General features: G+C 41.2%; 1 protein-coding gene across 2 annotated transcripts in view; it reads right to left on the reverse strand.

The window, feature by feature from the left end:
• The window catches only part of wdfy3 (WD repeat and FYVE domain containing 3), a 333,550-nt gene that overhangs the window by 202,423 nt on the left and 104,097 nt on the right, over window positions 1-27,030 (reverse strand). For both annotated transcript variants that reach the window (XM_073065240.1, XM_073065239.1), the window contains exons 3-7: window positions 20,984-21,107; window positions 18,580-18,689; window positions 5,496-5,657; window positions 1,970-2,162; window positions 1,070-1,256 (exon numbers count right to left, since the gene is read on the reverse strand). In XM_073065240.1, coding sequence (XP_072921341.1) covers window positions 1,070-1,256; window positions 1,970-2,162; window positions 5,496-5,657; window positions 18,580-18,689; window positions 20,984-21,107 — 776 coding nt within the window. The remainder of the gene's footprint in view (window positions 1-1,069; window positions 1,257-1,969; window positions 2,163-5,495; window positions 5,658-18,579; window positions 18,690-20,983; window positions 21,108-27,030) is intronic.

A 27,030-nucleotide genomic window follows, 5' to 3' on the forward strand; every position in this document is an offset into this window, starting at 1 on the left:
TGCTTTTTCATTTCTGAACTAAAATCAATTTGAAATAAATTCAATCTCTTCAATGTGTGTAGGTTTAATCTAGTCACTGCTATATTTTACAATTCTGTACAATAAAAATCTTTGGGGAGGGAATTCAATGCACAAACACCATCATGATTCACATTTTGCACAAATAACTGGAACAAGTTTCTAACACAGTGTATACATTCCATAATTTTAAAAAATGAAACTAAATAAACCATCATCTCCTCAAGGTACACATACACTCTCAGAAAATCTTCACACGCAAGATCTGATACAATTTTATTTATTCCTCCTATCACTATGCCAACACAACTGAAAGCACGGGTAGACAGATGTGCTTTATACCCTAACTGAAATTAGATGCTATTAGATAGTAGAGCAGAAGCATGACTATAGTATTCACAATATCCCATCAGATCTATGTTAAACTGCACATATTGACCATGAAACTAAATAGTAAGCTACAGAGGATAACAGAAAACAAAATAAATTTTCTTTTGTAGAAAATATATGGAAAATTCTCAGCAATTCAGGCAGCATCAATGAAGAAAGTTGTTAATATTTCAAGTCATTGATCTTCAATCTAATTGATGAACCAAATTACATACTGCACTTAAGAAAAGATACCTTCGATAAGGTTATTGACAAGAAGCATGAGAAAATGTTACCCCTCTGTGATCACCCATTAGTGATGTTCCACAAACTGCTGAGTATTTCCAGCACCTTGTAAAACAAAAAGCTCCAAAAACCCGCTATCCTACATTCAGAAATCCCAATGGCTTGCCATCAGACTCACACGGTGATGTGGCTGTACTCCCCTTTTGCCCACTGAAGTGCTGGTTCTAGTCCTTTTCTGGAGCCCAGTTCCCATTCAACGTTCCCTTTCACCAACGTCCTGCTGCTTCCACTTCATCTCCTTTCATTAGATCACCTGTTCCCACCTTTTCAATCCAGTTTCCACACTTCCTTTCCACTCACTGGGGCCCTGGGTCAGATTACTGAATTTAATCCACAGAATTTTGCTTTAGTAACCATAAATCTACTGTACACTTACTTGAGCAGAAGATCACAGAGAAATTGGTAACCTTGGCAAGACCGAAAATCATCCAATAGAACTTGTGATATATCACTGGAGTCTTTAAGAAAGCAGGAGAGCCCAGCAAACATTTCAACAACTTCCAATGGTAAAAGGTCTTCTGATTGCTGCATATTCTGGATACATGTGGCTACACATTCTTTCTCTATATACAAAAATAACAGAGTATTAACATTTTGGTAAGTTGTTGGGATAAATTCAACTAATATTTTATTCTTCCAAACAAATGAGGGAAAACAGAACAATTTTCTTGATAACTTCATGCAGGTTCTTCAAAAAATAATTTGTCCAATGCAAAATAAGGTACACGGTTTTTACCACAGTATGAAACTTTTTGACCCTGCTTTACAACTTATTGCAGATAATCTTTAAATATATTGGCCCCAGCTGACAAGTATAGTTTTAAGTTAGGCAACAGATATAAATGTCATAAGTTAGGCAACAGATATAAATGTCAGAAGTTAATCAGGAAGGCAACAAATATAATCAAGGTTCCCTCCCACCCTGGTCATTCTCCCATCACCCCTCTCCCACTGAGAAGAGGATAAAAACTCCAACCACCAGGTTCAAACACAGCTCTTCAAAAGGCCTCACACTGGAAGATTAAATCTTGAACTCCCAATTTACCTCACTATTGCCTGTATATCTATAACTGCAACACTTCAGTTCTGCATTCTGTTTTCTTTTTACAACTTATGGCAGACATCTGGCTAACACACAAACCAAAACCTTTTCACCATATCCCAGTATATGTGACAACAAACCAATCCTAATGAAATTAGAGCTAAAATTGAATTACAGTTCACATTCTTCTTTGGATATAAAAAATACAAATGAAATGATATTGCAGGTACCTACCATGAATATATTTGATCACATTGAGACTAAGACCATGGCGAGATATGGTCATTAGCACCTCTCCTGCACTCTTTCTCCAAAGAATATTGTGGGGAGGACACCAGGAGGTAATAGCACTGAACAGTAGCTGTAGGTCATCTTTTTGGGCAAGTTCTTCTGCTGGTGACACGCAGTTGCAGAGTTTCACCAAGATCTATCAAACAAAGAAACAGAACTGTGTTGCCAAATTCTATGACTGCATTTATTTTATGTGCTTGCGAACTTGGCAACCTTCATAGTTGAGCCGCACAACAAAAATGAACCCAGTAATTCATCCTATCGATGTAATCATGGTATCATTTAAAAATACTAACATATTCCTTTAAAAATACCAGATTCAAAAAGGAATTCCAAATATGATTAGAATATGGTTATATAAATTTGGTCATATATAGACTGATGTTCCATGAGCTTTGTCAGTTGTTGGTTTTTTAATCAAGTACATCAGACAGCAATACTGAAACTACAGATTCAACAATTACAATAGCAATAATGAGGCTGCAGAATCTAATCTAAACATTTTAAAAGCCCCAGTTAAAAATTCCACTGGACAGCAAAGTTTTCCCAAAGGTGTTGCTTCCTCAGAAATTTTATGCTTATGAAAGACCACCTGAAGCTAAACAAAATATAATTTCAGACTATTTGTACCATGTAGGAATTTGAAGAAACAAGAAATTAGCTTTCATTGAATATAATGCATTTAATTTCATAACAGTGCAACTAAGCTAAAAATATTTTGTTGATGATTTTTGTTTGTACTTAGTGCCTGAGGCTTCTCACTTAAATATCTAACAATAATCAGCCATCATTGATGGATTCCAGTTACCCGGGTACGGTTTATTGTTAACCGCAATGTCCTGGTAAAGCCATTCACCATGCTCATTACTGACAACACCAAGATTTGCAGAGAAGAAGTCTAAATGGGAATGCAGAAAATGAATCTTTAGTGACATGTTTTCACGGTTTTGTATTCTTGAAGCATATTGTCAACCAGTTGCATGTAGTCGCCAAGAAAACTTTCAACATCGTTGAATACCTTCCATGTGATTTTCTCTGGTCCCACAAGTTCTTCGAATTGCCTGTCATGGTAATTTTTGATTCCTTTTGATTCATGGACAAACCAAAAATGCCTTTCTTAATCTTAGCATCAGTTATTCTGGGAAACATCTGACTCAAATATCAAAATCCTTCACAGAAACTTTTGTTTCTGGCGACAGCAGATTCCATCCTTACAGTCCTGAAATTTGCATTTCCACTTGACAAACCCAAGTTCTCTGACCAGGTCATTTAGCTCAGATTGAGTTACCAGATGAGGCTCAATTGACACAAAGGGTTCAAAATCCATATCAGTATCAGTGTCCATAAAACCATAAGATAGAAGAGCAGAATTAGACCATTTGGCCCATTGACTAATCAAGAATTTATAAACTTCTGCCTTAAATATACACAATTATGTCCTCCACAGCTGTCTGTGGCAGTGAGAGTCACAGATTCACCGCCCTCTGGTGAAAGAAATTCCTTCTCATCCCCGTACTAAAAGGATGCCCCTCTATGCCGAGGCAGTGTCCTCTGGTCTTAAGACTCTTCCCCCCCCCCCCGATAGGAAACATCCTCTCGACATCAAGGCCTCTCAACATTTGATAGGTTTCAATGAGGTCACCCCTGATATTTCTGAATTCCAGTGTTTACCGGCCCAGAGGCATCAAACACTTTTCATAAGATAAGCCTTTCAATCACAGAATCATTTTCATTAAGCTTCTTTAAATTCTCTCCTGGACGGATATATGGAAATCAGAAAAATAGAGGTCTATGGGTAACCCTAGGTAATTTCTCAGGTAAGGACATGTTCGGCACAGCTTTGTGGGCTGATGGGCCTGTATTGTACTGTATGTTTTCTATGTTTCTAAAACCTGTCTTGTCATGCAGCATCTGCCCTGCCTAATCATGCCCAGGCATGCCTGGATAAGATAGAAACCTTTTCAGCTTACATTGTGGGCAACATTGTAATTCACATAAATTATGAGTTGAAATAACAACTACAAGCTTTTTTTTTAAAAAATGGTGTGTAATAGGGAAACGTCATGGTGATTTTCATGATCAGCAACCCAAAATGCACAAGATGCACTCAAAACTATTCAGGAAGCAAAATCTTTGCTGTCCAGTGTTATTGCTCAATTCTGTTCACTGAATGATGAATAAAAACAGTGATCATTTGCACTAAGAGAGCTGCTACTTTAAGCTAATTCATTTACAGCATGTAAACACAACAGGCAAGGCCACCAGTTATTGCCCACTCCATTTGAGCTGGTCAACAATAAGCCATTTGTTGAACTGCTTCAGTTCTTCTGGGAACAGTACTCTGACCATGTTACTATGCAGAAAGTTATATTTACACTAAGCCCAATCAAAACAATATACAGGAGATTCCGGTTAAATGGGATACATCGGGGCCAGTATTTTGGTCTGATTAAGCGCTGCCCCAATTAGCTGAAGTTTCATAAATATTGTTAATAAAGTATAAAAAAGAGACAAACTGAGCTATAAATTATGTATTTAAATGAAATACAGAACTAATTAGAACACCACCAATTCTACTGCAGAACTATAAAACTGTATATTAGCTCCTAATACTTAACGACAGAGGAATGTATCTGCATTGTGTTTTTTTTCATTGTAAATGAACAAAATCAGCGCAGACACCTAGTGTCTGCAGTTAATGGACAACCTTCATGCAATGCTATTGGCAACTGCATCCTCCATATCTTCTTTTTCATTGCAACATTCAATATATTACCTCAAAGTAAAAACTACAAAGAATATGATACCTTCAAATTCTTAACAGTTTCTAACTTGCTGAAGTAGTGAAATAGTTTCATTTTCACTACCGGCCATTTCTGACATCACCAAGCCTGAATGCTCAAAACTGCGGTGAGCAAAACAGTTCTAAAGTGCCTTACTCACAAACTATCAGTGACAAAAATTGCTGCTTCTTACCACAAACACGCACAGCTGATACTATTTAAAAACTGTTCACTCAATGCACAGTGTTGTGTCTAACTGCCATGCAAGTGCACGTGAAAAATGCTGGTTCGAAACTGTACACCACCAGTCCCCTGCTCAATTAAGCAGCATAGTGTCCCAAATAAAGGAAGAGAATGCCGGCTATTTTCTCAATTAGTTTTTGTTCTTTAACAGTTGTCCCAAATAAGCGGCTGGCCAGATTAATCAATGGCTCAATTAACCAGAATCCACTATATTTCCAAATCAGGCAGAATATGTTTTAGATGGGTAGCAGTGCTCATGTTTGTGCAATCCTTGTCCTTCTTAGCAGCACTGTCATTGGTTTGGGAAGGAGAGTATATATATATTTTTTTAAAAGAGGGTACATCCTCTGGTTGAAGTGTAGTAGTGATGGAATGAACTGCATATGACATGAAAGAATCTCAAGAAAATGGCAAGTAGATTCAAATATGAAATAATATTTCACCTGCACAAACACTTTTTGCAACAGTGCCCGTCGTTCGCTCAATGGTAGTTCTGTCTGTGCTCCTCCTGGTACATCAGGCACATGAGGAAGATCAAAGAACAGGTAGAGGCATTTAACCAGTGTGGAAGGGAGGGACATTGTTGTCATGTAGTCCACAGTTTTCTGTTTTGTAGGAAAGAAAGAAAAACAAGCTATTTTAAGAGCATTCTGATCCCCTAACTGTATTTTTGTTACAGCAAATTCAAACTTTCAAATACAACTTCCCTATCAAATAAATATCCTCCAAGAGGTAAAATTTCCTTCGTCTGGGAAGCTCTACATGGATCAACTGTCTATTACTAATTACTCATGACAAGCAATCTCATTGACCACTTCTCAAAAGCAAGCTTTAGCTATAAAAACCTAAACACTATATTGGTTAAGAATTGCACTAGAACGACAGTTCTAGTACTAGTTGCTGAAAGTAGAGGCAAAGAAATATATCCTCTATTGTTATGTACTAAACAAATGATGCAACTAAAAACTCCATTAATCTGGCATACTTAGCACTTTGTTGGTGCTGACAGCAGACGAGGCTTTTGGATATCATTCCTATTAACAGAACACATCTTTAATATTTGAAAAATGTTACACAGTAGAATAATGAATTTTCCAGTGAACCCAGAAAGATCAAAGGCTGGATGAGAAATGGAGCATGCTAACTGGAGCTCCAGTGTGTAAAAGGCTCCTTATGTATGAAATGATTCCTGCCACACCCACTTCACACAGTACCTGTACAGGAAAGTAAAGATGAATCAGCCCTTTCCCTTCCCCAACATCCAATGCCCAAAACCCTAACCCTAATGCAAACAAAACTGATGTAAATCTTCAGTTAAAAAAATAAGATTACTAGAAGTTCTCAAGTCAAGTGCTATTGTTATGGAGAGAAACTACATTAATATTACAAGTCAATGAAACCACACACGGATTTTGATTCACTTTTTCCTCTAGTTAAGTATAGCATGCAACGTTAATGATACACAACATGGTCTCCTTGACATTGGGAAGATACAACAGGCTTCAAAATCTCCATTCTGTACACAAGTAAAATAAATTTCAGATACTTGATATTTTAATACTCCAGCTCTCATCCTGGTCTTTGATTGAGACTGTTTTAAAGCTCATTGGTATCAAGAAATAGTAATGCTTCTTTTCATTTGACCTAAAACACTACAAACTGCCCAATATATAGTTAAACTATTTCATGTCATAACCGCAGTTCCCATTTCCGGAGGATTGCGTGCCGGCAAAGCATCTGCTCCAAGAGTTCAGGCTTGTATTGACATTTTATTTTATTAATTTACTATTTTGCCTATCCATTATTCTTTTGCTATCTAATTACTCCTACTTTCCACTTGATCAGTCTTCCCCTTTTGTTCTTGCCAAATCCCATTCTGTCCTATCTACTATCTATAAGAATTACTATATATTCTAAAAGGAAATGTCAATGATCTTTGAGCTGCTGTCAGAATGGAAACTTTAACTTCCTTCCGCAGAGATACTAGCCAAACTGCTGAATAATTTGTTATATTTATCATTGCAATTTCTCTCGCCTTAGACACAAAACCACTTGACAAAAAATATAAAGCTTTATAATCTAATAAGGGAGTGCTTGTGTGAGCAGGGTAAGCTCTTAGTTGTTCCTACCTTTCTGTGTCTAGTGCAATGAGAATGAGTTCAAGGTCAGTGACGTTCTTCACGTGAGATGTAGAACTCTAAGAGACCTTCAGTATCCCTGATAACTATATCCATTTTCCTCAATAATAAGTATACCATTCTGGATACTGGTGGCGGGGATGATCTGCCAGGGGAAAGCAGCAGCGACCGGGTCTCTGGCTCTGTGGCTCAGACAGGAATGAGGAAGACAAGGAATGCAGTAGTGATGGGGGATTCCACATTGAGAGGAGCAGACTGGAGATTCTGTGGATGTGAAAGAGACACCTGGATGGTATGCTGCAACCCAGGTGCTGGGGTGCCACAGATCAGGTCCACAGCATTCTAAAGGGGGAGGGTGAACATCAGAAAGTCGTGGTATATAATCGGTATCAATGACATAGGTAGGAAAAGGAATAGAGAACATAGGGAGTAAGGTAGAAAGCAGAAAAGCAGACTCAAGGGCAGTAATCTCTGAATTGCTGTGTGTGCCACGTACCAGTGAGGGTGTAAACAGGATGATTTGACAGATGAAAGCCCAGCTGAGGAGATGGTGCAAGGGGTGGGGTTTCAGATTTCTTGATCATTGGGATCTCTTCTGAACTTACACCTGAACTGGAGGCAGATATTCCTTGAGCTGAAGGAGAGGACTTAAAATCATTTGGCAGGGGTATGGGAACCAGAGTGATCGGGGAGAGGATGAGGCAAGTAGATGCAGTGTGTAGTGAGACTGTGACGGAGGATAGGCACATGATAGGGTAAAAATTGCAGACAGTGGCTGAATTGAAGTGTGCCTTTAAACTAAATAGTAGGTTCAACGGTTTGGAAAAGTGAGGATAAAGTAATAGGGAAGGAGAATGCAGGGTTAATGGACATCTTCAGAATAAATACAGAGAAAATTTAGAAAGGGATAAGAGTTTAGCTTTCGAGAACATGGGGGCAAAACTAAAAAGGGTAATGAATTATTTGAATGCATGCAGTATACAGAAAAAGGTAAATGAGCTTATAGTGCAATTAGAAATTGGCCAGTATGGCATTGTGGGCATCACTGAGTCACGGCTGAAACAAGATCATACTTGGGAATTCAACATCCAAGGATACACATTGTATTTAAAGGACAGGCATGTAGGCAGAAGGGATGGGGTAGCATGTTAGTAAAAAATTCAATCAAATCCTTAGAAAGGGGTGACATAGGAGTTAAAAAAGGATAAAAGGACCCTGTAGGGAGAGATATACAAACCTCCAAACAATAGCCAGGATGCAGGGTACAAATTTTAACAGGATAGAAAAGACATTTTAAAAGGGCAACGTTACAATACCTATGGCAGATTTCAATATGCAGGTAGATTGGGAAAATTAGGTTGGTGCCAGATCCCAAGAGAAGGAATTTGTATTATGACTATGAGCTGGCTTTTAGAGCAGCTTGTAGTTGAGCCCACTAGAGAAAAGGCAATTCTGGATAGGTGTTGTGTAATGAACCAGATTTGATAAGGGAGCTTAAGGTAAAGGAACCCTAAGGAGACAGTGATCATGATATGCAGTTTGAGAGGGGAAGGCTAAAACCACATGTATCAGTACTACAGTGAAGTAAAGGGAACTACAGAGGCATGAGGGATGAGATGGCCAAGTTTGTTTGGAAGGGTACACTAACAGGATGATGCCAAAACAGCAAAGGCTGGAGTTTCTGGGAGCAATTGCGAAAGTGTAGGATAGATACATCCCAAAGAAGTAGTAGTATTATAAAGGGAAGATGAGGAAATCATGGGTGACAAGGGAAGTCAAAGACAGCATAAAAGCAACAGAGAGGGTAGACAATACAATATGGAGTACCACAGTAGTGCAGCAGTTAGTACAACACCAATACAATTTGGAGCATCAGAGTTCGGAGTTCAATTCTGACATCATCTACATGAAGTTTGTACATTCTTCCTGTAAACACTCGAGTTTTCTCTAGGTGCTCTGATTTCCTCCCAGATGCCAAAGATGTACCAAAGGTTTCAAAGATTCCAATGTTTTTTTTTCCAGATATATAAAGGGTAAAATAGAGGGATGAGTGGATATTGAATCACTAGAAAATGATGCTGTAGATGTGTGTGTGGGGGGAGGGAGCAAAGAAATAGTGGACAAAGTTATTAAGTGCTTTCCATCAATCTTCTGCTTGCTGGAAGATACCAGCAGAATGCTAGAAATTCAAAACTGTCAGGGAGCAGAAGTGAGTGCTATTAGTAAGGAGAAGGAGCTTGTGAAACTATAAGGTCAGAAGCTAGATAACCCCAAGTCTCGAAAAGAAACAATTGAAGAGATTGTGGAGGCATTAATGGTAATCTTTCAAGAATTATTCGATTCTGGAATGGCTCCAGAGGACTGGAAAATTGAAAATGTCACTCCACTCTTTTAAAAAGGGAGGGAGGCAAAAACACAGGAAATTATAGGCTAGTTCACCTGACTTCAGTGGCTGCTAGGATGTGAGAGTCCATTATTAAGGATGACGTTTCAGAGTACTTACAGGCACGTGATAAAACAGACCAACATTTTCACCATGGTTTTCCTTAAGGGGAAATCTTGCCTGACAAATCTATTGCATTTCTTTGAGGAAATAACAGGCAGAAGAGACAAAGGAGAGTCAGTAAGTGGTGTTTACTTGGTGCCTGGTCTTTGACAAGGTGCCATACATGAGGCAACTAAACAAGATAAGAGCCCACAGTATTACAGGAGAGATATTAGCATGGATACAAGACAGACTGATTGGCAGGAGACAAAGGTGGGAATAATTGGGGTCTTTTCTGTTTCTTTCTTCTCCCAAGCCATCAGACTCCTCAATACCCAGAGCCTGGACTGACACCAACTTATTGCCCTCTACTGTGCCTATTGTCTTGCTTATTATTTATTGCAAATGCCTGCACTGTTTTGTGTAATTTATGCAGTCCTGGGTAGGTCTGTAGTCTAGTGTAGTTTTTTTTGTCTGTGTTGTTTTTACGTAGTTCAGTGTAGTTTTTGTATTGTTTCATGTAGCACCATGGTCCTGAAAACCGTTGTCTCATTTTTACTATGTACTATGCCAGCAGTTATGGTCGAAATGACAATAAAAAGTGACTTGATTGGTTGCCGGTGACTAGTGGTGTTCCGAGGGGTTGGTGTTGGAACTGTTTCTTTTTAACTTAATTGTCAGTGATTTGGATGGTGGAATTGATATCAGTGTGGTCAAGCCTTATTGATTATACGACAATAGATGGAGATGCAGGTAGTCCTGAGGAAGCAGGGTAGTCTGAAGAAGGACCTAAAACAGGTTAGGAGAATGGACAAATAGTGGCAGATGGAATGTATTAACACAAAATGCTAGTGGAACGCAGCAGGCCAGGCAGCATCTATAGCAAGAAGTACAGTCAACGTTTCAGGTCGAGACTCTTCATCAGGACTGTCCTGACGAAGGGTCTCGGCCCAAAACTTCGACTGTAGTTCTTCCTACAGATGCTGTCTGGCCTGCTGCGTTCCACCAGCATTTTGTGTGTGCTGCTTGAATTTCCAGCATGTGCAGATTTCCTCGTGTTTGCAAGGTGGAATGTATTGTATGGTTAAGCACTTTGGTAGAAGTAGCAAAGTCACAGACTATTTTCTAAACAAAGAGCAAATCAGAAATTAGAGGTGGAAAGGGACTTGGCAGCCCTCGTGCAGGATACCCCAAAGGTTAGTTTGCAGATGTTAAGGAAGGCAAATGCAACGTTAGCATTCATTTCAAGAGGACTAGCACATAAAAACAAGGTTACAATGCTGATGCTTTACAAGTCATTGGTCAGACTGTACTTGGAGTATTGAGAGCAGCTTTAGGCCTCTTTATCTAAGAAAGGATGAGTTGGCATTGGCAGGTCCAGAAGAGGCTAATGAAAATGATCTCAGGAATGAAAAGGTTTATGCACAGTGCCTATAAAAAGTGTTAACCCCCTTGGAAGCTTTCATGTTTTATTGATTTATTACATTGAATCACAGTGAATTTAATTTGGCTTTTTTGACACTGATCAACAGAAAAAGGCTCTTTCGTGTCAAAGTGAAACCAGATTTGTACAAAATGATATAAATTAATTACCAGTATAAAACACAAAATAATTGATTGTATTAATATTTACCCCCTTCAAGTCAGTATTTACTAGATGCACCTTTGGCAGCAATTACAACCTTGAGTCTGTGTGGATAGGTCTCTATCAGCTTTGCACATCTGGACACTGCAATTTCCCCCCATTCTTCTTTACAAAACTGCTCAAGCTCTGTCAGCTTGCATGGGGATTGTGACTGAACAGCCCTTCTCAAGTCCAGCCACAAATTCTCAATTGGATTGAGGTCTGGACTCTGACTTGGCCACTCCAGAATATCAACTTTGTTTTTAAGCCATTCTTGTATAGCTTTGGGTTTATGCTTAGGGTCATTGTCTTGCTGGAAAAGAAATCTTCTCCCAGTTCTCTTGCAGACTGCATCAGGATTTCCCTGTATTTTGATGCATTAATTTTACCCCCACCTTCACAAGCCTCCCACGACCTGCTGCAGTGAAGCAACCCCATAGCATGCTGTAGCCACCACCATGCTTCACAGTGGAGATGGTGTGTTTTTGATGATGGGCAGTGTTTGACTTATGCCAAACATAGTGTTTAACCTGATGACCAAAAAGCTCAATTTTGATTTCATCAAACTATAAAACCTTCTTCCAGCTGACTTTAAGAGTGCCCCATATGCCTTCTGGCAAACTCTAGCCAAAATTTAATGTGAGTTTTATTTTCATCATGGTTTTCTCTTTGCCACTCTCCCATAAAGTTGCAACTGGTGAAGCACCCAGACAACAGTTGCTGTATGTGCAGTCTCTCCCATCTCAGCCACTGAAGCTTGTAACTCCTCCAGAGTTGTCAAAGGTCTCTTGGTGGCCTCCCTCACTAGTCCCCTTCTTACACTGTCACTCAGTTTTTGAGGACGGGCTTTAAAATTGAAGCAAGAGGCGGAGAGTTAACAAGTAAAGGCATCTTGGAGAGAAGCCATTTTTCCTTAACTGATCGGGGAAAAGAGACTAGACTGTGTAGCGTGTGACGTAGAGCACCAAATTTTAAAAAAAAGACCGCCATATGCAGCGGTCATCGTCGGAGTGGACCGAGTCAGACTGAGACGGCTTTGGTTCAACAGGCTTCGGAGTGAACAGGCAGATTCCGGTAAGTTTTGTTTTGTTCTGTTTAGAGTAGAGAGAATGTCAGGCAGGATGTTGGAATGCTCCTCTTGCCGAATGTGGGAAGTCAGGGAGACCTCCGGTGTCCCTGACAACAACACCTGCAGGAAGTGCATCCAGCTGCAGCTCCTAACAAACTGTGTTAGGAAACTGGAGCAGGAGCTGGATCACCTCCGGATCATTCCGGAGAATGAGAGGTTTATAGATAGTAGCCACAGGGAGGCAGTTACGCCAAAGGAGCAGTGCACAGGTAATTGGGTTACTGTCAAGTGAGGGAAGGGGAAAGGGCAGGCAGAGCAGAACTCCCCTGCGGCCATTCCCCTCAACAAGTATACCAATTTGGATACTGTTGGGGGGGGGGGGGGGGGGATGAATTACCTGGGACAAACTGCGGAAGCCGGATCTCTGGCACTGAGTCTGGTTCTGCAGTGCAGAAGGGAGGGGGGGAAGAAGAGGAGAGTGGTAGTGATAGGGGACTCGATAGTTAGAGGTACAGACAGGAGGTTCTGTGGCCGTGACAGAGACTCCCGGATGGTTTGTTGCCTCCCGGGTGCCAGGTTCAGGGATGTTTCTGATCTCGTGCACAGCATTCCGAAATGGGAGGGTGAACAGCCAGATGTCATGGTACACATGGGTACCAATAACATAGGGAGAAAGAGTGAAGAGGTCCTGAAGAGTGAGTACAGAGAGATTGGTAAGAAGTTAAAAAGCAGAACCTTGAGGGTGGTAATCTCAGGATTGCTACCTGTGCCACGTGCCAGTGAGGGTAAGAATAGGATGTTCTGGAGGATGAACACTTGGCTGAGGAACTGGTGTTGGGGGCAGGGTTTCAGATTTCAGGATCATTGGGACCTCTTCTGGGGTAGGTGGAACCTGTACAAGAGAGACGGGTTACACCTGAAATATAGGGGGACCAATATCCTCGCAGGGAGGTTTGTTAGTGCTATCGGGGGGAGTTTAAACTAGATTTGCACGGGGTTAGGAACCAGAGTGTCAGAGTAGATAGTGGAGTGGGGATGAAAATAAATGACGTTAAAGTTTCATGCAAAGTCACAAATAGAAGGGTTGTGTGTGGTGATAATAATCTTCTGAGATGTGTCTATTTCAATTCGAGGAGAATTGTGGGGAAGGCTGACAAGCTGAGGGCGTGGAATGACACATGGAATTATGACATTATAGCCATTAGTGAAACTTGGCTACAGAAGGGGCAGGACTGGCAGCTTAATGTTCCAGGGTTCCAATGTTTCAGAGGTGATAGAGGCAGAGGGATAAAGGGTGGTGAGGTGGCATTGCTAGGCAGGGAAAATGTTACAGCAGTGCGCAGGCAGGACAGATTAGAGGGCTTGTCTACTGAGGCCATATGGGTGGAGCTGAGAAACGGGAAAGGTGTGAGCACATTAATGGGGTTGTATTATAGACCACCCAAAAGTCAGCGAGAATTGGAGGAGCAAATCTGCAGAGAGATAGCAGACAGCAGCAGGAAACAAAGTTGTGATTGTAGGGGATTTTAATTTTCCACACACTGACTGGGACTCCCATACTGTTAAAGGGCTAGGTAGATTAGAGTTTGTAAAATGTGTTCAGGCAAGTTTTCTAAATCAAAATATAGAGGTACTGACTAGAGAGGATGCAATATTAGATCTCCTATTAGGAAACGAGTTAGGACAGGTGACAGAAGTGTGTATAGGGGAACACTTTGGTTCCAGTGATCATAACACCATTAGTTTCAACTTGATCACGGAAACTGGAAAAAGGCCAATTTTGAAGAAATGAGGAAGGATCTAAAAAGTGTGGATTGGGACAGGTTGTTCTCTGGCAAGGATGTTGTTGGTAAATGGGAGGTCTTCAAAGGAGAAATTTTGAGAGTGTAGAGTTTGTATGCTCCTGGCAGGATTAAAGGCAAAGTGAATAAGGATAAGGAACCTTGGTTCTCTAGGGATATTGGAACTCTGAAAAAAGAAGAAGAGAGAGATGTATGACATGTATAGGAAACAGGGAGCAAATAAAGTAATTGAGGAGTATTAAAAGTATTAAAGATGCTTCAAGATGGCAACGCGACGCAGTTTGCAACAGCCTCTCCAGAGTTGATATCTGTTAAGCGGTGTGCCGTGAGCAATCCTAAGCTGATGAAAAACAGACGTGGGAGCACGGAGGAACATCTGGAAATCTCCAGGAAAGGTGTTCTTCGTTGCTGCTGCTGTTGTGAGGTCCGGGTCTCTGCTGGGAAGAACAGGCCCCCAGTCCTCGGGATCGCATTGCCGGTGGCAGAGGCGTCGTAGTGCACTCAGCAGAGGATGGTGCTCAGAGAGGGGATGGTCGGAGCTCAGAGGTTCGGCGGACTCAGAGTCCGCTGCGGTCGGGGTGCTTTCACTGTGTGCTGTGTCTGCGAGGCTGAGTCCAGCGACGCCACGGGAGTCCATAGCGGGGTATTCCCTACTGCCGCCTGCGTGGGATGACGAGTCTATCGGGACCCTGAGGACTTGTGGAAACTGTGTGGTTGTTTCTTTCGAACTTATAGTCTTTTAACATCTTTGGACCATTTTTTACTGTGCCCTTGGTCTGTTTTTTTTAATCAATTATGGTATTGTTTGCATTATTGTAACTGTGTGGTTTTGTGTAGGTCTTGTAGCTTTAGTTTTTGGTTTGTTGGGTGGTACAGTTTGTCTCCTGACTTGGTGTGTCCGGGTAGTCTTGTTATGTCTGGTGAGTTTGGAGCTCCTTTCCGGGGAACGCGCTAAGATGGTAGTGCGATATTAATACTCAGCAGCCTCTCCGGACTCTGGATCTGGGGATTACCAAACATTATGAGGATTTTCTGGTGTAGTCTGTTTTGTTGTGTGCTTTTGTGATATCATTCTGGAGGAATGTTGTTTCATTTTTTAACTGCATTGCAGTTGTGGTTTCTAAATTACAATAAATCAAAATTCAATTCATTTCAAGTGCAAAAGAATACTTAAAGAAATCAGGAGGGCTAAAAGAAGACATGAGGTAGCTTTGGCAGTCAAGATGAAGTATAATCCAAAGAGCTTCTACAGGTATATTAAGAGCAAAAGAATAGTAAGGAATAAAGTTGGTCCTCTTGAAGATCAGAGTGGTCAGCTATGTATGGAACCAAACTAATTGGGGGAGATCTTAAATGGGTTTTTTGCATCTGTATTTACTAAGGAAACTGGCATGGAGTCAATGAGAATAAGGCAAACAGGTAGTGAGGTCATGGAACCTATACAGATTGAAGAGGAGGAGGTGCTTGCTATCTTGAGGCAAATCGAAGTAGATAAATCCCCAGGACCTGACAGGGTATTCCCTCGGACCTTGAAGGAGACTGGTGTTGAAATTGCAGGGGCCCTGGCAGATATATTTAAAACATCGGTATCTACGGGTGAGGTGCCGGAAGATTGGAGGATAGCTCATGTTGTTCCGTTGTTTAAAAAAGGCTCTAAAAGTAATCTGGGAAATTATAGGCTGGTAAATTTGACGTCGGTAGTAAGTAAATTATTGGAAGGAGTACTAAGAGATAGGATCTACAAGTGTTTAGGTAGACAAGGACTTATTAGGGACAGTCAACATGGCTTTGTGCGTGGTAGGTCACGTTTAACAAATCTATTAGAGTTTTTCAAGGCGGTTACCAGTAAACTGGATGAAAGGAAGGCAGTGGATGTTGTCTACATGGACTTCAGTAAAGGCCTTTGACAAGGTCCCGCATGGGAGGTTAGTTAGGAAGATTCAGTCGCTAGGTATATATGGTGAGGTAGTAAATTGGATTAGACATTGGCTTAATGGGAGAAGCCAGAGAGTGGTAGTGGAGGATTGCTTCTCTGAGTGGAGGCCTGTGACTAACAGTGCGCCACAGGGATCAGTGCTGGGTCCATTGTTATTTGTCATCTATATCAATGATCTGGATGATAATGTAGTAAATTGGATCAGCAAATTTGCTGATGATATAAAGATTGGAGATGTAGCAGACAGTGAGGAAGGTTTTCAAAGCTTGCAGAGGGATCTGGACCAACTGGAAAAATGGACTGAAAAATGGCAGATGGCATTTAATACAGACAAGTGTGTGGTATTGCACTTTGGAAGGAAAAACCAAGGTAGAACATACAAGGTAAATGGTAGGGCACTGAGGAGTGCAGTAGAACAGAGGGATCTAGGAATACAGATACAAAATTCCCTAAAAGTGGTGTCATAGGTAGATAGGGTAGTAAAGAGAGCTTTTGGTACATTGGCCTTTATAAATCAAAGTATTGAGTATAAGAGTTGGAATGGTATGGTGAGGTTGTACAAGGTATTGGTGAGGCTGAATTTGGAGTATTGTGTGCAGTTTTGGTTACTGAATACAGGAATGACATTAATAAGGTTGAAAGAGTTCAGAGAAGGTTTACAAGGATGTTGCTGGGACTTGAGAAACTGAGTTACAGAGAAAGGTTGAATAGGTTAGGACTTTATTCCCTGGAGCGTAGAAGAATGAGGGGAGACTTGATAGAGATATATAAAATTATGATGGGCATAGATAGAGTGAATGCAAGCAGGCTTTTTCCACTGAGGCTAGGGGAGAAAAAAAACCAGAGGACAGAGGTTAAGGGTGAAGGGGGATAAATTTAAAGGGAACATGGGGGGGGAGGGGGGCTTCATCACACAGAGAGTGAAATGAGCTGTGGAATGAGCTACCAGATGAAGTGGTAAATGCGGGCTCACTTTTGACATTTAAAAAAAACTTGGACAGGCACATGGATGAGAGGTGTATGGAGGGATATGGGCTGGGTGCAGGTCAGTGGGACTAGGCAGGAAAATGGTTCAGCACAGCCAAGAAGAGCCAAAAGGCCTGTTTCTGTGCTGTAATGTTCTATGATTCTATGGCTGCTCTAGGTAGATTTACAGCTCTGCCATATGCTTTCCATTTCTTGATGATTGACTTAACTACTGTTCCCATCTGACTTGTACTTTTCAATTAACTTTTTCACAGAGTTGCATGGAGTGCTCTTTTGTCTTCATGGTGCAATTTTTGCCAGGATACTGACACACCAGCAGTTGGACCTTCCAGGTACAGATGTATTTTTACTACAATCAGTTGAAACACCTCGACAACACATAGTTTTATGTATTGCTAAAACACCTGAACTAATTATGTGACTTCGAAAACCAATTGGCTACACCAGTGATGATTTGGTGGGTCATATTAAAACGGGAGTGAAAACTTATGCAATCAATTATTTTGTGTTTTATATTTGTACTTAATTTAGATCACACTATAAAGATCTGTTTTCACTTTGACATGTAAGTGTCTTTTGATGGTTTTTCTCTAACTAGAAAAACTGCCAAGAATTTCCCTTTGGCTCTTAGAGGATAAACATTTCTTTTCTTGTCATATTCAAAAAACCATATTTTCTCCCTGTACACACTTAAGTTCACATATGTAGTCTATAACATGAGCAAATCGCTGAGAGCAGCAATATAAGGATAACATTTCCAAGAACAGTACAGTCTAGCATGCTTATACAAATTCTTTAGAACTCTTTGAAACTGCAGCAACAGATTAATTTGAACAAATACTATATCCATTTTATAGGCCAAATCTTGCTCACCAATGTCTTAGCCAGTGTCAGATATTGACAGATCTCCACCTACCAGTTTATTTGGGCCCAGAGCTAATCATGAATAAGGGCTCAACTGAAGGTCTGGAATGCAGGATGGGTACTGGGGCTGGGACCACTAGCAGGTGAGCACCAACGACAGGCCCAACACCAAATAGGCAGTCCAACACTTCAGTTCTGGCCTTCAGTCAAAGCCAGCTACATTGCAAAAACATCGCCAGTTTCCAATTCAGAGTAAAGTGCAGAGTCAGGTCACCAGTGGCTCTTTCTATGGCACTGGTTTTAACAGAGGAAAACTGGCATGTTATGAATAGGAACAGATAGAGATGGGTAGCGAGAGGGCGGGGGAGAGAAGTAATTGAGAAAAGTGGGAGAGAAGATTCCAGCTATCCCAGGAAGCTCTATTTCATTTTCTCATAACATCTCATATTCCATTTGGGTCCACAACAGAAAGGATTTACCAGTGGCCAACCATTTTTATTCAGTCTGCCTGACCTAACCTACTGAGTTCCTCCAGAATTTTGTGTGTTGCTCTGGACTTCTAGCTTCGGCAGAATCTTGTGTTTAAGCTCTATTTCATGCTATTTGTTACATGTAAAATAACCTGTCCTGATGACGCCAGTAGGTTGATTGTAGTGAGAAGCATCCATCCTCTACTTGATTCTTCACTTTGATTAATTTCCAAAAACTGGACAATGGCACGACTAGCTGCCTCTGTTGACAGAAGGAGATTATAAGTAGACAAAACTAATCATTGTGCTAATAACTAGAATGTGTTCCTGCTGTCACAAAATAGTGCACGTTTCATTATTTGATAATAATAGACATTGAAAAATAAAAGTTGGTACCCAATGCCACAAAGCATCACAAATAAATATTCTACGAATGAACAAACTTTTCCAAAAGTTTTACAATGGAAAAGTGAGACAAATAGCTATACAAATTAATCAAAACTGAATAAGGTACATGACACTTATCAGGGTCAAGATTCAGTTAACATTCAGGAAACAGAAAAAAGAATAGCCAAGTTGATTAAGAAGTTTGAAGTGCCTGTAGGAAAGCAGTAGCAAGCAACACTAAACTGATCTTTGAAACACTTCAGAAACAAAGTGCAAGTAATCATTTGGGAAAGCTTATACAGTTTCCAAAAAAAAAAAATTTCCACAGGCAAGAAAAAGACGTGGTAAACTGTTAAGTGAGCACACTCCAGCCATCTTTATGAAGGAAGGGAATGGTGTAGGCTTTATTAAAAACACTTCATATATGAGACAAGGTAAAAATGGAAAGGACTTGAAATAATATTACTGAATGCATCTTGGTCACTAAAGGCAAGTGTTCTGCTGCTGTAGCCCATTCACTTCAAGGTTCAAAACGTGCGTTCAGAGAAGGTCTTCTGTACAGCACTGTTGTAATGCATGGTTATCTGATTTTTTGTTACCTTCCTGTCAGTTTAAACCAGTGTGTCATTCGGCCATTCTCATTAACAAGGTGCTTTCGTCCACAGAACAGCCGCTCACTGAATGCATGATATTTCTTACACTATTCTCCATTAAACTTAGAAACTATTGTGCATGAAAATCACAGAAGATGAGCAGTTTCTGAGATACTCAAACCACTGCCTGGCACTAATCACTCCATGGTCAAAGTCACTTAGATCACATTTCTTCCCATTTTGATGTTTGGTTTGAACTGAACCTCTTGACCATACCTGCATACTTTTATGCATCAAGTCACTGCCATATGATTGGTTGATTAGATATTGGCATTAACGAGGTATACAGGTGTACCTAACAAAGTGGCCACTATGTTGTGTAAATGGACCTTAAAAGGCATTTAGCTAAGTACCACATTGGCTTTATAAGATGTCAAAAGCACAGAAATAAAATGAAAGTGGAAGAATTGTTATGACTTACTGACAAAAAACAATGGATGGTGGTCAATGGACATTTTTCAGCCAAGGTGGTGGACAGCATCAATCAATTTTAAGTTTTTATTTTTCATTATTTCTTTTAGACAATAGTATTGTCTATTGTCTATTATTTCTTTTAATTGAATATTTTATCCTGCATATCTTACACTTTGGTATGCAGAAAACAGCAGCAACTTGACGCAACAATCATAAATTTAAATTACATAAATATCTGCAGCTTTTGCTGAAACAAGACGACAAAAATTCAAACAAGTAATTGATAGAGTAGTCATCCATAATTCATTCTTTCTGGCATATGGGCTTATCTAATCTGAAGTCTAGAAATTAAAGAGCTGCAATTTTCTTTTTAGCAGGCCCCAATTAAATGGATTTCAAACTAGTGTCGATCTTATCAAAAATAATTCATGAGAAATTATTAAAATTTGGTTATAGATAGGTAGAAAGAAGGAAATTTTTAAGTGAAGTAGGATAAGAACCTCAAGTATCTACTGACAAGAAGCAAGACTTACACGCAATGGCATATCAAGCAGCACTAGTTAAAGACAGCAATGACAGAAATAGAAGAAATGGACAAATTTGAATGGCAAGTACATTGAAGAGTTGTGTGAACCCAACAAACTCAAAATTGAGATCTAATGCTCCAAATTTTAAAACCTGAAGTTATAATGAAAGTCTCTATTACATTATATAATACATTAAGATTAATAAGCTGTAAATTATAAATAGAACAAAGGATAAACTCAGGATTCAGCAGAGATAAGGATGAGAAGAGTTTATGTGTGTGTGTGTGTGTGTGTGTGTGTGTGTGTATATATATATATATAAATTTATATCATTATAGGCAGAGGTTGATAGATCCTTGATTAGTCTGGGCACAAAGGGATATGAGGAGAAGGCAGAAGACTGAGGCTGAGAAGGAAATGGATCAGCCATGATGAAAAGGCAGAGAAGACTCGATGGGCCAAATGGCCTAATTCTGCTCCTATATCTTACGGTCTTATCATTTGTTCTGTGCTCATCTCCAAACAACACAAAACTTTCAAATGGTAACTTTCAACTGAGCCCATGTATCAATTACCTGTAGATTTGTTTGAGGCTCTTCTCCTGATTTCTGTCACCATCAAGCGCGACACCTGGGCAGCAAATTGCAACAGGTCTGAAAATTTCTCGGTCATAGTGCCAGAGGGAGCATTTCCAAATACCTGAAAGATGGGGGACAAAAGTGCAAATTTCACCAATGTAAGATAAAGCCTATATTTTGTGGACAGTGGCAAAATACTTTTAAACTTAAAAGACTGCTCCAATACATTAGGTGTTCTCTGTTGCAAGGATTACATCTTCCAGGATTTTGATCATTCTTAAGAACAGGTATAGGGATCTTAAACACCCCTCAAAAATTATGCCATCATTCAGGTTGAAGTCAAAAAATTCTCAGATATAACATTCAGGGAATAACAAGCACAAACTGGGAGCAGCTTTCTGAATAAAAATAACAGCCTATTGTCCTGGGTCACAGAATTTTTACGTAATAGCCTCAATAATCCAGATTTGTTCCTAAATACCTGAAGGTATGACCAACACACTGATTGCCAAAGATTATGCTGGAGATATTTACTGAACAACACATACAATGGGAAAGCAGGAAACTACTGACAGCAACTTGTAAATCTCATGTTCTGGAAGTTGCTGCATATTCCTGTGTTACAATGGCAAAAGCTGTTGAATGTTCCACATGAAAATAAATATGAAAAGTGGTAGACCATGTGGCCCATCCAGTCTGATTTGCTATCCATAAAATCATGACCAATTTGGTTAACCCTTAATTCCTCTACCTTGCAAAAAATCTGTGTCTCAAATGGTAGCTGTCTATCATGTCCAACAATGACAGGAGACCTGTGAGGCAGAGTTTTTAAAAGTGAAAACGCCATTGCACTGGGGCAGTAGAACTCTCTTGGTCTCAGAAGTTCAAGTCCAGTGGGATGAACAAGTGTCACAAACTGGGGTCTTCCTTGTTTCCACTGGATGACTATAATGTCTTCTGTGCCCAATCATACCCTTTTCTCTCCACGGAGCACTGCAGCACCACCTTCCTGGCTGTTGGATCTTACTGAAGATCTCATTCACCCAGTCCACTGGAGCAGACTGCATGCTAGAACAGGCATGTCCCTATCTCACTAGGGTATGAGGCCACCAGCTATCCTCAACTGGTTTAGCCAACCTGTCAAAGTGGAACATTCCCTCTCATCTTTTTGGAATTCTATCGAGTACAGACCCAGTCAACACAATCTCTTCTCAGAGGCTTACCACCCCTCACCTCTATCATCTCCAGAATCAAGCCGTAAACCTCATCTACACTCCCTCCAAAGCTAATACATCTTTTCTCATCAAGTAAGGAAAACAGAAATGCATGCAGTACTCCAGGTAAGGCCTCAGCAGTGTCCTGCACAGTTGCACCATAAAATCCCTGCTCTTAAATTCAGACCCTCGAGCAATGAAGGCACGATTCCATTCGCCTCGATAGCCTTTTGTAAATGCAACCAACCTTTTGCAATTCAAACATCGGCACTCCTAATCCCTCTGCACAACAGCATGCTACAATCTTTCACTATATCAATAATAATCTGATTATCAATTTTCATTCCAAAGTGGATGACATTCCAATTGTAATAATGGTGAAAATTGAATAGAGAAAAAGTCCAATAATGCACTTACCAATTGTTTTGAAAAACAGTTCAGCAGTGGGCTCTCTGAACCCCATTTCCTATACATTTTCACACACTGGTGGCCCCAATTCCAATGCTTCCCTTAAACGCAAGTTCTCCCAGGGTCCACTTCTCATAGTTGCTTTAAAATCATAAGGGCCCCATTTCCAGGATTCTCATGAAACTCAACATGCCACCATTTGTCATAGCTACACTAACTGGGATCTCCATTTCCCATACTCCCTTTCAACTCACTGGATCCCCATTTCCCACACACTGGATGCCCATTTCCCACACTCCCTTTCAACTCACTGGATCCCCATTTCCCACACTCCCTTTCAACTCACTGGATCCCCATTTCCCACACACTGGATGCCCATTTCCCACACTCCCTTTCAACTCACTGGATCCCATTTCCCACACTCCCTTTCAACTCACTGGATCCCCATTTCCCACACTCCCTTTCAACTCACTGGATGCCCATTTTCCCACACTCCCTTTCAACTCACTGGATGCCCATTTCCCACACTCCCTTTCAACTCACTGGATGCCCATTTCCCACACTCAACTCACTGGATCCCCATTTCCCACACTCCCTTTCAACTCACTGGATGCCCATTTTCCCACACTCCCTTTCAACTCACTGGATCCCCATTTCCCACACTCCCTTTCAACTCACTGGATCCCCATTTCCCACACACTGGATGCCCATTTCCCACACTCCCTTTCAACTCACTGGATCCCCATTTCCCACACACTGGATGCCCATTTCCCACACTCCCTTTCAACTCACTGGATCCCATTTCCCACACTCCCTTTCAACTCACTGGATCCCCATTTCCCACACTCCCTTTCAACTCACTGGATCCCCATTTCCCACACTCCCTTTCAACTCACTGGATCCCCATTTTCCACACTCCCTTTCAACTCACTGGATGCCCATTTCCCACACTCCCTTTCAACTCACTGGATGCCCATTTCCCACACTCCCTTTCAACTCACTGGATCCCCATTTCCCACACTCCCTTTCAACTCACTGGATGCCCATTTTCCCACACTCCCTTTCAACTCACTGGATCCCCATTTCCCACACACTGGATGCCCATTTCCCACACTCCCTTTCAACTCACTGGATCCCATTTCCCACACTCCCTTTCAACTCACTGGATCCCCATTTCCCACACTCCCTTTCAACTCACTGGATGCCCATTTTCCCACACTCCCTTTCAACTCACTGGATGCCCATTTTCCCACACTCCCTTTCAACTCACTGGATGCCCATTTTCCCACACTCCCTTTCAACTCACTGGATGCCCATTTTCCCACACTCCCTTTCAACTCACTGGATCCCCATTTCCCACACTCCCTTTCAACTCACTGGATGCCCATTTTCCCACACTCCCTTTCAACTCACTGGATGCCCATTTTCCCACACTCCCTTTCAACTCACAGGACTTCTATTCCCCACATCCCCTTAAAACACATAGGGCCCTGGTGAGCCCACACCTCTTTTAAAATCACTAGGACCATAGTTCTCAATGCTCTTTTAAACTCATCTAAACTTGATCCCTGTGCAACTTATAAACTCAAGTAGACCCTATTCCTACAGAATTTATAAAAATACAGTAAGATATAGGAGCAGGGTTAGGCCATTTGGCCCATCAAGTCCTCTCCACCATTTCATCATAGCTGATTGATTTTTTTCCTCAGCCCCAATATCCTGCCTTCTCTCCACATCCCTTCATGCCCTATCCAATCAAGAAACTATAAACCTCTGTCTTAAATATACATAAAGATTTGGCTTCCACAGCTGCCTGAGGCAAAGAATTCCACAGATTCACCACTCTCTGGCTGAAGAAATTCCTCTTCATCTCCATTCAAAAAGGATGACCCTCTATTCTGAGGCTGTATCCTCTGGTCTTAAACTCTCCACATGCACTGCATTAAGGCATTTCACCATCAATAGGTTTCAATGAGGTCACCCCTCATTCTTCTGAATTCTAGTGAATACAGGGCCTGAGCCATCAAACAGTCCTCATATAACAGGTCATTCAATCCCAGGATCATTTTCATGAATCTCTTTTGAACCCTCTCCAGTTTCAGCACATCCTTTCTAAGATAAGGGACCAAATCCTGCTCATAAGACACCAAGTGTGCCACAAAAGCACAAAATACTCTGCAGATGCTGGGGTCAAAGCAACATGCACAACATGCAGGAGGAACATTGGGCATGAGCATTGAATTCTCCAACTTCTGGTAATTCCCTCCCCCTCCCTTCCCCCATCCCAGTTTCACTCTGCCTCCTCTTACAGCTGCCTATCACCTCCCTCATGGTTCCGCCTCCTTCTACTATCCACAGTACTTTCTTCTTACATTCCTTCTTCACCTTTCCTGCCTATCCCCTCCCCCACCCCTTGATCTTTCCCCTTACTGGTTTTTCACCTGGCACCTACCAGCCTTCTCCTTCCCACCCTCCCCCCACCTTCTTTATAGGGCCCCTGCCCCCTCCCTCTTCAGTCCTGACGAAGGGTCTCGGCCTGAAACGTTGACTGTTCATTATGCTGCCTGACCTGTTGAGTTCCTCCAGCGTATTGTACGTGTTACCAAGTGAGCCTCACCTGTGGTTTATAAAGTTTCAACATTACCTCCTTGCTTTTATATTCTAGTCCTCTTGAAATAATTGCTAAAATCACATTTGACTTCCACACCAGATTCAATCTGCAAATTGACCTTTAGGGTATCCTAAAACTAACGGAGATGGGAGTAGACTCTCACATGGTGGATTGGATAGTGGACTACTTGACAGATAGACCTCAGTATGTGCGGTTGGGAGACTGTAGGTCTGACACGGTGGTCAGCAGCACAGGGGCGCCGCAGGGAACCGTACTCTCTCCGGTCCTGTTCACCCTGTACACATCAGACTTCCAATATAACTCGGAGTCCTGCCATGTGCAGAAGTTCGCTGATGACACGGCCATAGTGGGATGTGTCAGGAATGGACAGGAGGAGGAGTATAGGAAACTGATACAGGACTTTGTGATATGGTGCAACTCAAACTACCTGCGTCTCAATATCACCAAGACCAAGGAGATGGTGGTGGACTTTAGGAGATCTAGGCCTCATATGGAGCCAGTGATCATTAATGGAGAATGTGTGGAGCAGGTTAAGACCTACAAGTATCTGGGAGTACAGTTAGACGAGAAGCTAGACTGGACTGCCAACATAGATGCCTTGTGCAGGAAGGCACAGAGTCGACTGTACTTCCTAAGAAGGTTGGCGTCATTCAATGTCTGTAGTGAGATGCTGAAGATGTTCTATAGGTCAGTTGTGGAGAGCGCCCTCTTCTTTGTGGTGGCGTGTTGGGGAGGAAGCATTAAGAAGAGGGACGCCTCACGTCTTAATAAGCTGGTAAGGAAGGCGGGCTCTGTCTTGGGCATAGTACTCGAGAGTTTAACATCGGTAGCTGAGCGTAGGGCGCTGAGTAGGCTACGGTCAATTATGGATAACTCTGAACATCCTCTACATAGCACCATCCAGAGACAGAGAAGCAGTTTCAGCGACAGGTTACTATCGATGCAATGCTCCTCAGACAGGATGAAGAGGTCAATACTCCCCAATGCCATTAGGCTTTACAATTCTACCGCCAGGACTTAAGAACTTTTTAAAAGCTATTATTAATGCTTTTTGAGATAGTGATTTAGATGCATATCATATTTTTCTACTGAGTTAAGTATTGTATGTAATTAGTTTTGCTACAACAAGTGTATGGGACATTGGAAAAAAGTTGAATTTCCCCATGGGGATGAATAAAGTATCTATCTATCTATCTATCTATCCTGCACAAGGACTCCCAAGATCCATTGCACCTCAGTTTTTTATATTTTCTCTCCATTTCGAAAATGGTCAACCCTTCTACCAAAGTGCACGACAATACACTTCCCAACACTGTATTCCATCTGCCATTTCTTTGCCCATTCTCCCAATCTGTCCATACACTTCTGTAGCCTTTCTACCTCCTCAAAACTACCTGCCCCTCTAACTATCTTCATATCATCCACAAACTTTGCAACAAAATCATCAATTCCATCATCCAAGTCATTGACATACAACATAAAAAAGAATCAGTCCCAACCAGACCCTTGTGGAATACCACTAGTCAGTGGCAGCTAGCCAGAAAAGGCTCCCTTTATTCCCACACTTTGCCTCCTGCCACTCAGCCACTGCTTTTTCCATGCTAGAACCTTTCCTGCAATACCTTGGGCTTATGGCTTTTTACACAGCTTCAAGTGTGGCACTATGTCAAAGGCCTTCTGAAATCCAAATGCACAACATCAATTGTTATTCCTTTGTCCATCCTGCTTGCTATTTCTTTAAAGAATTCCAAAAGATTTGTCAGACAAGACTGTCCCTTGAGGAAACCATG

This window comes from Hemitrygon akajei, chromosome 13 (assembly GCF_048418815.1).
Source record: "Hemitrygon akajei chromosome 13, sHemAka1.3, whole genome shotgun sequence".
In the NCBI taxonomy this organism is placed as follows: Eukaryota; Metazoa; Chordata; class Chondrichthyes; order Myliobatiformes; family Dasyatidae; genus Hemitrygon; species Hemitrygon akajei.